Source organism: Rhododendron vialii, chromosome 3a (genome assembly GCF_030253575.1).
Source record: "Rhododendron vialii isolate Sample 1 chromosome 3a, ASM3025357v1".
In the NCBI taxonomy this organism is placed as follows: Eukaryota; Viridiplantae; Streptophyta; class Magnoliopsida; order Ericales; family Ericaceae; genus Rhododendron; species Rhododendron vialii.
In genome coordinates, this window is record NC_080559.1 from 34,133,715 (window position 1) to 34,150,260 (window position 16,546).

The following is a 16,546-nucleotide window of genomic DNA, read 5'->3' on the forward strand; positions in this document are numbered from 1 at the left end:
ATGGCACTATGGCAGCAACTTTGGCTATTTTTCTTGGCATTTGGTTTGTAATGTCAGCGTAGATTGTTTTTCTTTTTTTTTTTTTTTGAATTTAGTTTCTTGGTTCGTATTTTATGGCAGGTGACTTTTTTTTAAAAAGTTTTGGGATCTTTGGATCCCCGATTCCCCATGGGGATCCCCGTTCCCCGTTTGGAGCGGGATGGAGGGTAAAAATAAATCTCCGGTGGGGATTGGGGCGGGGATGGGGAGGAATTTGAGTTCGGGGACGGGAATAGTGGTATCCACCCCCGACCCTCCCCATTGCCATCCCTATCTGGTCAAAAGTAAACCATATATCCATAGATGAGCAGGGATTTTCAGGCCAACTTACATGTATATAGACTAATCTCCTCTCTGATCCGGTCAAAGACAGACCATCAATGCCGGAATTAAGAAATTTACAAAAGAAATATTATTACGGTCTAACCAAAAAAACCAAACTATGATCGATTATACTGTGACGAGCAAACCGGCCAATGAACTGAATCAACCCTTCTGGACGGAAAGCGAAGTTTTACAAGTGATACAATGCATGGATGTTGATGTGCCTGCTGACATGGCTTACAACTGGGGGGAGGATCGTGCGTTTGGAAGCGGTGGTTCACACGTGCTTGCATGTTTTTTTTTTTTTAATAACCGAGAAACAACTTTATAGCCGAGTCACAATTAAACCTAATTGTATAAACCAAACCTCGGGAAACTAGCACGGCCATCGGTGGCCGTAGCTTTTTCATTTGTCATAGTAGTAGTACATTCTTAGGGCCCCTTCCAGAAACAAAAATAAATTCTTATTTTTTAAAAGACAATTTTAAGCTCAAACATCATGTGTTTATACAAATAATTTTTTTAAAAATATGGATCTTATTTGATAGATCTCATTGAGATCTTTTGAAAAATTAATTTTCAATTACATTATTTTTGAGTTTAAAAATGTAAAATAAACTGTTTATTTTTTAAAAAAATTTCTAGAATAGGGTCTTACTTCTCTCTTTACTAGTATTATTCATTAATATTTAAAAATCTGATTAAAAATAAGTCATTCACGCTAAAAACAAAGAATTCCCAAAAAGATCTCTTGTGACTCGGCCCAATCTCATTTGGTTTTCAGTTTTAAGATAAATTGTTGAGATAAAAGAGTTTTCTAGATTTGAGTATTTTTTGTCTTTAATTTTTTGTTTAACATTTTAATAAAAAAATTATTTTTTAAACAGAGGTGTGCTATATTCATCCAAAAAGAAAAAAATTTGTTAAAAGATTGCTAAAAATGAAAAGCACGGATAACGAAATAGTAAAAAAAATTGGATAATTTTTTTTTGAGAGAAAAACCATACAAGGTGTGGGAGTAACAGAACTAAAACTATTGCTTGCTTCCGAGACACTTTATTTTTCACTTCTTTGCTAACTTATTTTCTATCATTATATCGCATTTTTAGGCTGATGGTGGAAATAAGAAATAAAATAGGAAAAGAAAAGGTGTTATAATTTACAAACACATTATTGTTAAACCACTAAATCAATTCCTTCTATATCTCTGTTACTAATTTTGAGGAAGCCTTGACCAAAGGGTTGCTCTAGTTGTTGTGGCACTCCATTACCAGGTAAAAAATGTTTGGGTTCGAGTTTTATGGCTTTGAATTGCAATACTATTTCCCTTATCCCTAACGATTGACCCAATTTATTTATTTATTTTTTTGAGAAAGCTCTAATAATGGCCTGCAATATTATTAAAGACTCCAAATTTAAAAATTGGCCTGCTAAGTATGTTAAGAAAATCAACTCACCACACCCATAAGTTGGACAAACTTATTTCTGTAGTATAGCCGTTCATTGTCGAGATAAAATCTGAGCCGTTAGATGCACGATCCGACAGCTCGAAAGTGCGCAGTACAGTGCTGCTCACACCATTGCACGTTGCCATCCCCAAAATATTCCTCTTCCTTTATCTATCTTTTGATGCTTTTCCATGGGCGTTGCAGTTCTTGTTAATAATGAATGGCTGATTTTAAAGTTTCAAAGGCTGTTTGGTGAAACATCACAATCATTATAAGTTCTATTAATGTTTATGGAAAACAAAAACTCTCATAAGGAGAAAACTTTTTGGCTTGTGATTCAATTCTTACCCAAGGTGCTATCCAACTGCTATGTTTCACCGCTCTCCTTATTGCAGTGCTTAATTTTATCATTCGTCTCGGTATAATCAATAGTTCAAAATTAAAATAAAAAAAAACTCTTGCAGGGAAAACTAGAAGAGTTGTTTTAAAATCCGGATTGCCCAAAATACTTTTAGACGGTGAAAATAAAAACGGTGGGGAAAGCAGTGAGAGTAGACTTTCTGATTCTTACCCGCATGCCATTCCATTTCTATTTTGCTCTAATCATACGAGACAGCTTCTCGATTTTAAGTGAGTTTTCTAATAATGAACGGAGAGATTGATTTCCTTAATTAATCCAAATATCAGACTTTTAGAACAACTCGACCAATGGATATTGACAACCTATGGGTGTGTAGGGCCGACTTCGGGATCTCACGTAAATGATCTGAGAGGCGTATCAATTTTCAAAAAAAAATTAATTGCCTTATAAAAAACTAATTTAATCGGATAACGATAAATGTTTAATCTATTTTTTTCATTCACAATTCAAGATTAAACACTTACATAATTGATTTGTAATAAAAAAAATCATAAAATTATTTTAAAAGTAATGAATCACTTGTACCATATGTGAGTGATTTCAAAACCAGCCAAAATAAAACCCTATCAATTCCGGCCTTGTTTGTTCAGGGGACCTAAAATTTTAGGCATGATTTTCAATAATTTTTTTTATTTTACTCTGAAAAATCTCCTTCAAAACCCCAATACGAACAAAGTTTATGAGCTTGTTCATTTGGAGTACTCAAAACCCATGCACACGGTCTCCAATAAATTTTATCTATTATCTCTTTCCACTTATTAATACACTTTAAAACCTCTTTCGAAACCCAGATCATATAGGATATACGTGTTCGTTTTGGAATCTCAAAATTTTTTTCAGTACAGTCTTCAATAAGAAAAAGTAGTGCAATAAAAAAGTGAACCTCAATTAGTCGTCCTCAAACGTCGCATCAACAGGATAAAGCAGATTGGTTTAATTAAAGAATAATATTCAGGGGTACACACAAAGTACCGTATCGTTATGTTTCAAAAGAAAAAAGAAAAGTACCGTATCGTGAGAAGCATCATATCGTCTCGTTGTTTAATAACTCATCAATCTCTCACGTCACATGTCGAGTCCGTGTGACGCTAGCCATTTTCTAATGTCTCTGCAACTTTTCTTTTGGGTGTACTTTCACAGGGCAGTGGGGATCTGGTGGAAACAAGTCCACAATAAACAACTCCCGACCCAATCAGGCACGCAACACGTGTTCCGCCACATTTCATGGTATGATAAAATATTCTACTCGTATTTTTTTTTAAACTTAAGTGTTCGAGTCAGCTTACACGCATCATAAAAAATTTTGAGAGGCTAATCTCACCGTTCACTTGCTAGGGTCCCCCTTTTTTTTTGGCCAAACGGTGGTATACATCAGCGAGGGTTAGAGGGGATAATTAATAAGTCAGTCCACATGGGATCCAAAAACTGTCCATAACCCTAAACCACGAACACCTTGACAAGGCTCAAACCCTAGCCGCCCACAAGGGAAGAACAAGTAAATGTTGTTGGGATCCCCTGAAAATCTATGAAAAAGCTCCAAAAGAATTGATATCACGTGATGAAAGGAACAAACCCCTCAATCCAATACATTGACTGCTAGCTAGGCAAAATGTATTACCTTATCGATCCTATAACTTAAACGGAGTTAGATCATTAAGTAAAATTTATTTAAATCCGTGCCACTGTTGCTTATTTATACTATGTGAAGTACTTTTAAATGTATATATACTCATCTAAAAGTCAAATAAATTATCCTTAACACTTTAGAATACGAATATAAATGCCTCTAGAAATGGAAAAAAGCGAGTATACAGGAAAATTACTGTCAGTATTTGAATCCAACGTTAATTATACGTCCCCATTAAAAATATCTCGTAAATTTTATCATCAATGTAGGATGGGAAAAGATTGTTTTTTCCTATAAAATGTGCTAACCACCAAAAGTAGAAAATTCATCCCACGATGAGGAAGGGGCGAGAGAGATCAAGTGGGCAAGTCACAATCAACAGTGGTAGAATTTTGTGGCCCTAAGTTGAGATAATTGGTCATTTTTACTACTCCTTTTGCTTTTGAGATAATGCTAAAGGCAATAAAGATTACCCCCTGGGCCTTTTTGGCAAATTGAGGGATTGTGAATTTTGTAAGATATTACTTTCGTTGAAGTTTCCTCAGATTCTCAAATGGACATGTTGCACCCAATAATGTTCGCTGCCTTTTCTAGCAAACCTCTTTTTGCTGGTTAGGGCTTTCGGGCCAACTTATACGCACGTTGATTAATCTCCTCTTCGGTCCTGTCAAACACAGACCATTCATGCCAGGACTAGAAGATTTACAAGAAATTTGCGACATGATCCCAATAATTGAATCCTGGTCAATTTTGTGGAGAATAAACCTATCAGCTAACCGGACCAATTCTTAGGGCTGCCTTGTTAACATTCTTCATTGGCACCAAGTCTTTTACTTTCGTATGCCCTTTTACTATTAGCACATCACACTTTCTTTACTTCTTTGCAACTTCATTCATTTGTACTTAAAAGAAATGGTTTTGACCTTTTGAGCAAGTAGTGCGGCTTTGTTTAAAGTAAACGAATAATGAGCTCTTGCAAAACTTTTGTTATTATTACTACTATAAACAAGAGTCCTTTGCACGAGTACATGTTATAAGAAAAGTAATTTGAACCAAATCATAGCTTCACCGCACTAAGAAAATTGCCCTATTTATATATAACAACAATTATATATATAAGCGTTGGTTAGGGTCTCTGGCTACGAAATTCCGAGTTTGGTCAAGCGAGCATGCATAAGAAAGTTAATTAGTGCCGTATGCAAAGGCGGAACTATGCTTTAGGAGACCTGGGCTGTAGCCCAGGTGAAGGCAGGTGGAGTGGGAAAAAATAAAAATTTATTTGTAAAAATTTAGCCCAATAAATTTTAGCCTACCTCATTTATAGGTAAATTTGTTGAAGATGTCGACTCAGATGAGATAATAAATGATTTATATTCTCTAAAACAATGCAGGATACAATTTCAATAGGGTACAGATTTAATAGTTTACGTTTTTTGTACTTTTCTTTTGTTTATTGTTGAACATTTTACATATTTATGTGCAAATTTGCTGGATATTAATTATTAAACTTTTTTTGGTTTATATATTAGTTTATTAATTTTTTTATTAGCCCAGAGCGTTTTAAATTCCTAGTTCCGCTCTTGGCTGTATGTTCGAATTCCACGTATGTCAAACCATCAAATTTTGAGGCTACTAGAGATTTGTCTAATTATTAATTTTAGGGTCTGTAAATTAGTCGAGGTATGAGCTAGTTGTTCCGGATGTCCTTTATGCAAACTTCATGCAAAAGAAAAAAGCCTCTAGGTATGGACGGTCGGGCAATGTTGACTCCAGCAATTCAAGTCAAGGAACTGAATTCTTTCACATGCCTGATTGCCTGTGATTGACAGAAGATAGAGACACGTAGCCAAAATTCAAAAGCAGAGCTTTTTCAAGTTCGCTACACACAGATTCGCTGCGCACAGACAACCGGGGTCCGGGGTTCCACACGAATAATCCAAGCCGTTCATTAATTTTAAGTTTATTTTTCGAGTGGCTCCGTACCAACAATCAGCTCGATCGTATAACTGTAAGTGCTAGGTCCAATCTTTCAATTTTTCTTTTGGATAACTAAATATTGAACGCTTATTGTTCATGTAATACGTTGACATTTTAGAGTTTCAGCCCCAAAATCATAATTGTAAGGGTATAAAACAACTTCTTATTTATATAGCTCATGTATCCGGGCCAAGTTTATGTTCACCTTGACTAATCCTGGAGGCCAAATCCCAATATCCACCAAAGAGAACCCAATTAAAGCCGGAGAAAGCCTCATATGAACTCGCTGCAAAGAACTTGATGGTTATGGTGTGACCGTGTGAGTATTTTGAATATTTCATTCAATCAAATTAAACGATTCAATTTTCCCTATTGTTTCCTCTTCCATTTCTTCATTTGAAAACAATGATGGAAACCAGTCAACCATAGTCTTATGCCTTTGCACAGCTACGTAGACAACAGTCACAACAAAACTCATTCAACTGTTCATCCAATTCAGCTACATTCAGTAATAGAAAACATCATCCTATGTCAATTCTCGAGGTTTATCTTGATAGGGTACATAAATTGAAAGAGTCGAAACAAAAAAAAGAACGAAAAAGTTTCATCTGAAAACTAAGGTCCTGACAAACAGTGCAACAAATTCCAGGGTTGGGTACAAAAGAAACCCCAGAAATTCACGTGGGAAAATCGTGTCTAGCCTACAAGTGAGAAAACAAATTAAGATGATCGTAAACAGCCACCGGGGAGAAGAAACTTGTACCTTTCTGCATTTTCTAATAAGTAAGAGGGAAGATGAACAGCGGAGGCCGATTTGGGTATCGGTCCCATCTTCTTGATGAGCTCCTGGAAACTAAACTCCTCCGGTAGCATATCGAAAAGATCATCTCCGTCGCAGATCAGTTTCTGGATTCTAGAGTAATGCAAAAACTCCTTGTGCCTCACTCTGTCAGCGTGGCTGTACCCGGTCATTTTGAACACAAACTCCCTCAAATGACGGAAGCAAAAACTGCAATGCCATCCAGCATCGGAGAGAATAAGATCGGTTACGCGCGAGTGACGGTAACGGGTCCCCGGCCCATATATTTGAGCCGTGGTCCGCCAGCTGCTGTAGTCAATCGGAAACTCGAATGAGTACATGTACTGTCTTAGCTCAAGGTGCAATACAGGTGGTACCCCTTCGCAAGACTGTAGTAGTTTAATAGTGTGGAGGCTAGGGATCTCATCGGTATCTGCCATAATAACTAGGTCTCCAGTGGAAATACCCGCCCGAATAAGTAATTGGTTCATGGACCCACGTTGCTGCGACTCGACCACAAATGGGTCTCCGCGAGGCGAAGTGTGACCCACCGTGAACACGCCGTGGACAATTTTGCCCTCCGCAAAGGAAAACCGGTCACGATTGGAAGCGAAGAGGAGGGGTTTTGGGATGCCAGTGAAGGTGGTGTTGGCTTCGAGGATTACCAATTTTGTGACGTAGGGGTTTAGTTCACGCCAGCGGATTTCGAGCAAGTCGAGCTCATTGCTGAAGATGATGGCGTCAAACACACGGCGGGGTTGGGAGCGGAGGGACCAGCCGTGGAGACGGCAAAGTTGGTCCATAGAGACGTTCTCGGCATAGTAATGTGGCAGGTGGTGGAAGGGGGGTGACGGAGTGTCCCAGAGTGGGCGGAAGAAGTAGGAGATCTTTTGTCGGTGGTTGAAAATTGCAATTAAGGAAATTGGGACGAGTATGAGGAGGAGAATGAGAATAAACTTGCGAGGAGATCGCCTGGAGGTGAGGCGCAGAGGTCTTGGGGCCATGCTGTGAAGGACCTCGGTCACGAGGAGAAGCAACAAACAAGACGGTCGCCAGTCATGGTTCTGCCTATTCTGACCACCTGCATAATTTCTGTGTTAGAGAGCATTGGAACAGAATAATCTGTGCATGTTTTTACTTATCAGTGTATGTTAACAAGGAGTGTTTGGAAAGCTATATTTTCTGAACAACTTCGTTCACAATGTAAAGAAGAACAAGAAACATTAACACCAACTTTAAAGGGGGTTAACGAGTTCCAAAAGGCTCCTGGGGTTTCAAAAACTGGGTTCCATGAAAGGGCCAGACGCTATTCCAACATTAACACCAACTTTAAACGGGGGCACTCTGACTTCTCTATAATTCCATGTGTTTTCTTTTCACCATAAATTTCTTGACTTTCTTGCCTGTGAGCCGTTGACTAAACAAATCGAAGTACTGTTTGATTTTGGAACAACTACTGGATGACACTAGCTTTTTACCTCATCACAAACAGAAATGCTCTAAATCAATCGTCTAATGTAGATATTTGACATTCTCTATCTTAAATACACTAGCACAACTAACCGGAATTACTTATTCACACGTCTAAATACTCACTATGCTTCTACGCCCTATTAATTAAAATGACTCATTGATTTGCAAATAAGTGCTCTGCTCTTCAAGCTAGCAAAACCGTATCAAACTTGTTCTTAAAACAAACAGATACATAAGCCAAAACAAGTGCTTGCACACATATCCAAACAAAAAATAGAGTTCGATCTAACCTGGACATATATGATTGGTTCATGGTGACCGCTGCTCAATCCTTTCCTCAAACATGAGGGCTAAGTTCTGTAGGGTATGAAAATGTACCCCTGATGTGAATGTATAGTCTATTAGATTAAGCAGAAACACAAGGACTTTTATGGTACAGCATACAATTGGTCGTACAAATTTGAATGGGAAAACACAAGAGAAAATTGACGTCATCTCAATGAGGAGTACATTGGAAAAAAATTATTTGCAGTTACGTGTTCAGACAAATCCAAGGTAAATTTCATATCACAGCCGGCCCACCGGAGATAGGTTAAGCATAGTGATATTCAATACAATAGACTAATTAACAAAGCATGGAGCTCATACGCACTTCAAGAAAACACACTTGGTAAGAGCAAGATTATCCCACTCAATATGGAGAGAAATTATCATCACATAGACTAGGGTAAGTCTTATATTCATGTATTTTCGGGGCCTTCAAGACATGATGTATAATGTGAAAGGACATGGATATAAGAAGCAACATTTAGATGCTACTTTCATGCATTGATTAACAATGCACTGATAGCATCCTTACAATTGTAAGATTGTGGAAGCTCAATGTGAGACTACTCAAAATACCAACTGACATAGTGAGCACAAGTCAAACAACCAAATCCCTAGAACTTAAGGACATAAAAGTATGCCACAATAAATACACAAATGAGTTCATTAAAGTTGCGCAATATGCTTGTACTTAACATTGTCCACTTTGAGTGCTATGTGAGGCCATTTATTAAAGTTGCATTAGTTCACTTGATAGCATATATGCCCAAATTTCCACAGATGAGATCACGTTAGATATAAAAAGAATCAGGGACAACCCCTCTTTCAATCAGAAAGTTGAGACCTTTGCCAGAATCTTAGACAGGCTTCGTAACAATTTGGCTGAAATGGCCCCCCGGATTGGTGCCAAGCCACTTTTGATAACAAGGAAACTAAAGCTTCGCTATAATCTTAGTCAGACTTTCTAGAAATTAGCGTGAAATACAACCTTGTCCGAAGGATTCTGATTCTCATTCCTCAATCTCAGTTTCAGACAAGCAGCTTCTTCTTCTTTTTCTTCTTTTATTTTTTTTCTCTTTGACGAGTATCAGCAAAATTGTGCTTCTCTGTATTCCATAACTGGTCTCATAGTTGACTATAGATCCAATTCCAATCCCACTTCAAATACTGTTTCCCATGAGTATAGCTGAAACTCAAGTTTGATTCCCTCTATTGATTCCAATTTCTCTAATGGGACACTAATAATCAGACATGTTTTGCCGTTTAGAGTGAAGAAGCTGCCGATAACGTCTTGTCTTTTTTTCCCTCAATTTTAGTAATGTCAGCTGGATCTTCATAGTCTCTTTTGTAAGTGACAGATTAAGGCTTCTATATTGATGAAGTTATATACCTCAAAAGAACTCCTTTTGTATTCAGGAAAATAGATTCTTTAAAGAGTTTTTTTTAATCCCTAAACTATGCACATTTTTTCTACTTCATCCTAAACTACCAATTTGACTATTTGATCCCCTCAATTCTAGTCTGTTACCTATGTCATCCAATTGATAACAGAATTCAAATTTTCAAAAATATTCTTCAACTAACGGACCGGAACTTGAGCGGATGAAATCGTCAAATTGGTAGTTTATGGACGAAGTAGAAAAAATGTGCATAATTTCGGAGATAAAAGCAAAAAAAACTTTTCTTTAAATAACTCATATGGGAATTGTTATGCAATAAATGCAACGGATCTTAGCTATACGTCTCCACAAAGAACAGACTTCTTAAGCTCATAAAACTCAAAGATTATGTTTTAAATCCGGTTAACTAATGTCAACGGTATCAGATCCCCACATATCCTTGTGTGTAAATTACCTTAAATACAGCAACAGTATAAATCACTCAATACATATTATTTGAGCTCTCATTAACACATCAAAACATCTTAATTAAGCCCTTAATATCCAATCAATTTCTGCCTTCTAACCAAATCAAAATACATGTACGACAATTTCTTAATGTATGAGTAATACAGAAACCCTATCCAAATTCCACATAATTAGGAATCAGTTAATAACACAGTTAATATAAATTACCAATCCAGAAACAGAACGAATGGTCATAATATTTTCACCTACCTGATGTTGCAGAGACTCGTGAATTTGAATCAACAACGGCGAAAATACATGAGGCTACATCACGCTTGTGTATACATACACCTAGTAAACTATGTATGTATGCGTTCTGTATTGTCAATGAACCAGAATGTGGGGGAGAGAAATCAGAGAGAGAGAGAGAGAGAGAGAGAGAGAGAGAGGCCCCGCCAGGAGGCAAGAGGTAAGACCGGCGCGCGAAGAGAGTGAGTGAGGTCAGAAATGGATGGATAAAGATTGTCTGCTCTTCAGACCGCAGAGTTTACGGAGTGCTCCATTTATTGAATTACTGTAGGTAATAATTATCGAACTCATTTTTTGAGGTTGGATCGGTCAAGTCTCCGCCTGACCAATTTCGTATATTTTTTAAATTGTGGTTATTCAAAAGTATTTTGGACGGTTCAGATTTGATTTAATAAAAATATCCAAAACACCCCCAATAAATTTGAGCCGTTCAAAATACTTTTCGAAGGCCCGAATGAAAAAAATGGATGAAACAGTCGAAATTGGTCGGGGGAAACTTGACTAGATCCGATCCCCTTTTTTGATAAGTGCAATTTTTTTTTGTTTTTAGTAAAAAAACTTCTCTATTTTAATAAGTGCACTTTTTCTTGTTTTTTTTTTTTTTACTAAAAAAATACACACAAAAACTGCACTAAAAGAAAAAAAATAAGTGCCATTATAAAAAAAGAGTGATAGAAAATCATTTCCATTTAAATTATGTCACTCTTTTAAATTTGTCAACTCTTCATTTATATCTTTTGGATAGGATATTTTATTAGCCTAGCAATGTCATTTGAAGTTAGATTTAAAAATGTCATTTCCTGATTTTGTTGTGTCGCAACATGAATTTCAAATGGATTCTTTATAAAACCGAATATGGAAAACTTGATTTGACTAAACTACGATCGTTGATTCCTTCTTCTTTGCGTTTGTCCGGTACCTGTTTCATTCTTTGTTGTTATTAGTTTTCACTCGTTGCCGGCTTACCCATTGAAAGCCGTCCTTGCGTGTTTAGTTTGACCTAAGGAGGGTGACTATGAACAATAGCATATGATATTAATGTGTACTTTTCTTAAGCAATAGAACGCCCATATTGTTACTTTTGGTAATGAAATAGCTTAAAAACATCTTAAATGACAATTTTTTAAAAGTTATCATATATTATAAGAGGTTAATATAATAATTACGTCAACAATTAATATTATATGTATAAAGCGCTAGTGTTCAATCTATACCAATGGAATGAAAAATGGATACGGTCGCGAAAACCGAAAAAAGTGCTAAGAGCAACTTGTTCACCGATTTCACCATGGTATCTTGCTAGGACTGATAATATCCTATTCATATTCAACCGTCCAAATTGAAGAATTTAACTCAATCTTTCCGTATTTTGTTGCTCAAATTTGAGAGATGACCTCTCAATATGTCCAATAGCTTTGATAGCAACGGCCACAGAGAGATGGATGGCCTTTCAATACGTCCAAAAGCTTTGATAGTAATGGCTACAGAAGAGGAAGTCGTTTTGGCGTGGAAGCTTTTCTTTGATTTGACTTCGTTGCCTGTTATTTTTTCTCATGACTTGGTAGTGGTTACATGAAAATTGTATTGGGACCATTGCCTTAAATCCTTCCCCTCTACATCAATCTCTTTTCTTATTATTTACGAATCGACGAAGGGATCTATTCATATATTTGTTCCGTCATTTTGTTATATGCAATTTGATTTTAGTCGTGTTTATATAAGATATACCCAATATGAAATAGCATCGTACGAAAGGTAGTTTTTATGTGGTAGAATATTAGTATCATTTACTTTTTGTTGGGTGATTCGAAGACGAGGAACCAGCGCATTGGAGTACCCGTGCCAAGCCGATACTCCGTGAGTACCCAATAATTGGCCAGATCTTTCTTCTTAAAGTAATGTGTTTGGAAGTCATCGAATCATGTGGCTTCCAGATATTGGATAACTAGCCATGTGGGGTTTTGACCAGTAGCGGTAAATGACCATTTTGCCCAGATGGTGGGTCTGCTTTCCGGGTGATACGGTGACAGATGGCCCAATAAAGCCCAAGTAGTTGTTGAAAATAGGTATACGGGCCAAAAAGTTCAGGCCCAAACGTAATTCTTTCCAAATGGGCCAATTGTACGGTATGCATGGGCTTAACTAAAACCCCCATGATTTTCACTTTAGTCCAAAACCATAGAGTGCTGCTACAGGGACCGACGGGTCCGGCACCGAAATTGTACTGATGGCCGCGCCGGGCCATCTTCGGCCATCAGACGGGCAATTTGAGCCGTCCAATATTTTTTTTTTTAAAAACCGAGTGGGCTAACACGGAAATCAACGGCATCCGACATGCTTAGATGCTCGATCCAAACACCACATTTTTTCATATATACATGTATATATATATATATACACGAAAAATAGGTTGTTTGGATCAAACATCCTACACACATCGGATGCCGTTGATCCCCGTGAAAGCCCCCTCCGTTTTTTTTTTTTTTAAATTTGGACGGTTCGGATCGGCAGTCTGGTGGCCGGAGACGGCCCGGCATGGCCGTCGGTATGATTTTGGTGCTGGACTCGTCAGTCCCTATAGGTTTTCCGAAAACCATAAGAGGAGCATTTGCTTATCTTGAAATGATAGAGAGTAAGGCTCCGTTCCGCTAAGGGAAATAAGTAACTTATTTTTTAAATTAAAGGTGATGTATAGTAAAAGAATGACTTATCTTGAAAAGAAATAATAAGAACCTTATAAGTGGAACGGGCATGCACAAAGACAAACTAAAAGCCAGTAAAATGGCAGTAGCCTTGGCAACCTATGACCTGCTGGATTCGGAGGGGTTTCCCGCGAGGCTAGAGGGTTGCTCAATCATAGGCTTCTACGGGAAACTAGAGAATTGCACGAGTTTGGAAGCAGAGCTTTGAGGTACTCTACTAGGAGCGTTCGAGGTGATTTGTGACCAAGACATGCTATGCTGGAGGTTCAGGATTAAAAAAAAACAGCTGTCCAAATGATTAATAGTGGGACTTCTCCAAATGCTCCGTATGTAACATCCTGGCTATGGAATGCCGAGCGCTCATGGAAGCAACGGGTTGCTAATTAATTGAATCATACGCTTCGTGAAGGGAACAAAAGTCGCGAATAAGCTGGTGGGATCGATCGAGCGGGAGGATGAGAAAATGGTGGCTCAAATAAGATGATGAGATGATCAATTAAGGAGTTGCTTTCGGTCGAGTTGGCCCGCTGTTAGCTACGAGAGACTCAAATTTCCTATCCTCTCTTTGTTATATATCCAGCAGCACCAATAAATGGCAGCAAATTAAATTTTGCGATTCGGGAAATATACGAAGTAGAAATTCAGTATTTTAACAGTTGTTTCAAATACAGCCGGAGAATCTACTCATTTCCTTTTTGATCAACAGTAACTGAATGAAATGTCGAAGGAAAAAAAAAAAAAGAGGCAGACAGATTCGTTGATCATTAATTCCTCTTGGATTACTCCACGCTCCTTAGTAATTTTAGACGTTGCACAGACTGGATGAAACAACTGCAGAGAAAACAACACATACATCAAACTACATAGGATAGGAAGATAATTTATCATGAGATTTATACGTACGCAGAGGAAATTTCTTCATAAGATTGTGTAAATGGCAATCTTTAGGGTCCGTTTGGAACTTGTGAAAAGAAAAGAAAAGTGTTTTAAGAGGAGGAATGAGCGAGGAAATTAAATGTACTGTTTTCAAAACTTTGTTTTCTTATTTTTCTCTCGCTTTCTTCTTTCGAAGCCAAACAAGGGGAGGGAATGATAGAGAAGGTTGAAACACATACCTCCAAGGTACATCTCCTGCAAGTAGCCAATCCCCTTCTCTGTCTTGATAAGTGAGGTTGTAGGCCTCCACATTTTCCTCACCTGTGCCCAAACAACCCCAGAGATAAATCGGATTAGATCAATTCCAGATTACTTTAAGGGAGTCATTTCGGCACTCCCTTTTTTCTCTAACGGCACTCCTTTTTTGTCTCTATTAAGTGATATTGGAGACAGTGGTGGAGTCAAATTTTGATCCGAGGGGGCCGGGTTAATAGGCATATATTTTTTATCAGAATGTATACTTATAATATTATAAAGTTTTTATTTTTCAATACATTACATGTGGTATTGAAATTTTAGCTTAATGTAGTTAAAATATACCAATCATTTTGTTTTTTCTTTAGTTCAACAGTCACGTGATTATTATTTTTATTTAGGAAAAAAATCGAGAAATGAGAATGTAAAATAACCGATTTTTTTATCAAATCAAACCAAAATTATTAAGATTATAAATAGCTATACACGAATAATTATCAATAATATTTAAAATTAAATATACACAAAATAAAAATTTTGAAAATCAGGGGCTCGGAGGGAGATCGGGGCCACCTTGGGCCCCAAGGTGGCTCCGCCACTGATTGAAGATGGAGAGAAAAAGAGAGTGCCAAAATCACTTCCCTTACTCTAAATCTAAACCTCAGCTGGAAACATAAAAACCTAGCTAGTTACAGTCAAGGTAAAGTGGTAGATTGGTAGTCATGATCAAGTAGAAAAGAGGAAACTAGCTAGGCCTTAAAAAACAAATGCAACCTCGTGCAGTTTAAATCTAACCAATTAAGCTTTTTTATGGAGTAAAATTGGAAGGTTGCTTTGTTTCGGATGCTATTTGTGGAAATGATGCAAACTTTTGGGACGACCCAAAATGGAAAGACGAGCTAACAAAATGATCAGGATGGATGGAGTATTAGCGCGCACCTGATCTCCGAAACATGTCAACCAAGGTATCCTTGAGTTCTTGGTAAGAATTATGGAGGCTTAAGTCAACCTTTCTTGCTATTACCACTCCCTCCATCTTCACTTTCACGAAAGTGGAAAGCTTCTCCCTCCAGGACTTAATTGGTGGCCACCCCACTACTTCATCTTCCTCTCCATAGCTTCAATTAAATCACATAAACTGGTCAATATTATAATTCCAGAGAGAGAGAGAGAGAGAGAGAGAGAGAGAGAGAGAGAGAGAGAGAGAGAGAGAGAGAGAGACTTGTTACTGGTGGAGGAGTTCTCGTCAAGCTCGTCAGTTTGATCAACTTCTTCATTTGGCTGCTGGTTTTGATCCAAGGACAACAGAGGCAACGTTTTAGGAGTACTACTACTTAGGACACAATTCCCTTGTTCATAAGCTGCTTCACCAAAACCACGTTTCATCTCCGAGTTATAGAACTGATCACCGTGATCACCAATTCTCTCACTCCACAAACACGACGAACCCAAATCCAAAACCTCCGAAGTCTCACCGCCACCGTAGCGATTCAGGTCGAACCCCTTAATCATACCGCTCGGAAGCTCCATTCCAACACTCAGCAAAATCCCAAAATTCACGACAGGCTACGAAGGGATTTGGGTATGTTTTTTGAGCGGTTTTCCCTCTCTCTCTATCCATCCATCTATATATATATAGACACAGACAAGAATTCATGCGTGTGTGTATAGGTCATATAAAGAGAGAGATAGTGATCGGAGACAGAGAGACAGATGGGGGTTGGAGGGAGACAAGAACGAGAGTGAGCGTTCCATACCATTGCCGGGCTTTTACCCGACCAACTTGTCCCTCTTGTATTTCTACTCCAAAACTTCCTTTAGGGCTTGTTTGGAAACGATTCTGGAAGATAATCCTGGTTCTTAATCAAACTAGGCCTCCTCCCGCTAAGATTCTTATTTTATAAGTACTTATTTTCTATTTTACGAGACGGGTCATTCTCTCACAATATAACACTTTTAATTCAAAAAATAAATACTCATTCTCAAATAAGTACTTATTTTAGTTAGTGAAATTTACTCTATAAATATTGTCGTCCAACATATAGTCACATTGTTCTTTTTGTTATCAAATGGCCTCGTGTCAGATTTAAATGTCAAATGCATTAATAGTTTTTTATTACTA

General features: G+C 37.6%; 2 protein-coding genes across 4 annotated transcripts; both read right to left on the bottom strand.

Moving 5' to 3' along the window:
- Positions 1–6,310: 6,310 nt before the first annotated feature.
- LOC131320253 (uncharacterized) lies at positions 6,311–10,814 on the bottom strand. 3 transcript variants are annotated; one of them, XM_058350898.1, is made up of 3 exons: positions 10,553–10,814; positions 8,399–8,488; positions 6,311–7,716 (listed from the first exon to the last, which is right to left on the bottom strand). In XM_058350898.1, exon 3 carries the CDS (start codon positions 7,637–7,639, stop codon positions 6,557–6,559), a length of 1,083 nt encoding a protein of 360 aa, XP_058206881.1. In that variant the 5' UTR covers positions 7,640–7,716; positions 8,399–8,488; positions 10,553–10,814; the 3' UTR covers positions 6,311–6,556. The 3 variants fall into 3 exon arrangements, with proteins under 3 accessions (XP_058206881.1, XP_058206882.1, XP_058206883.1); XM_058350899.1 differs by having other exon boundaries at positions 8,399–8,506; positions 10,553–10,808; XM_058350900.1 differs by lacking the exon at positions 8,399–8,488 and having other exon boundaries at positions 10,553–10,809.
- Positions 10,815–13,951: 3,137 nt separating this feature from the next.
- Positions 13,952–16,064, bottom strand: LOC131320254 (auxin-responsive protein IAA28-like). The gene is made up of 4 exons (XM_058350901.1): positions 15,647–16,064; positions 15,364–15,542; positions 14,409–14,490; positions 13,952–14,124 (listed from the first exon to the last, which is right to left on the bottom strand). The coding sequence occupies exons 1-4, from the start codon at positions 15,952–15,954 to the stop codon at positions 14,073–14,075; spliced, it is 621 nt and encodes a 206-aa protein (XP_058206884.1). The 5' UTR covers positions 15,955–16,064; the 3' UTR covers positions 13,952–14,072.
- Positions 16,065–16,546: the final 482 nt, after the last annotated feature.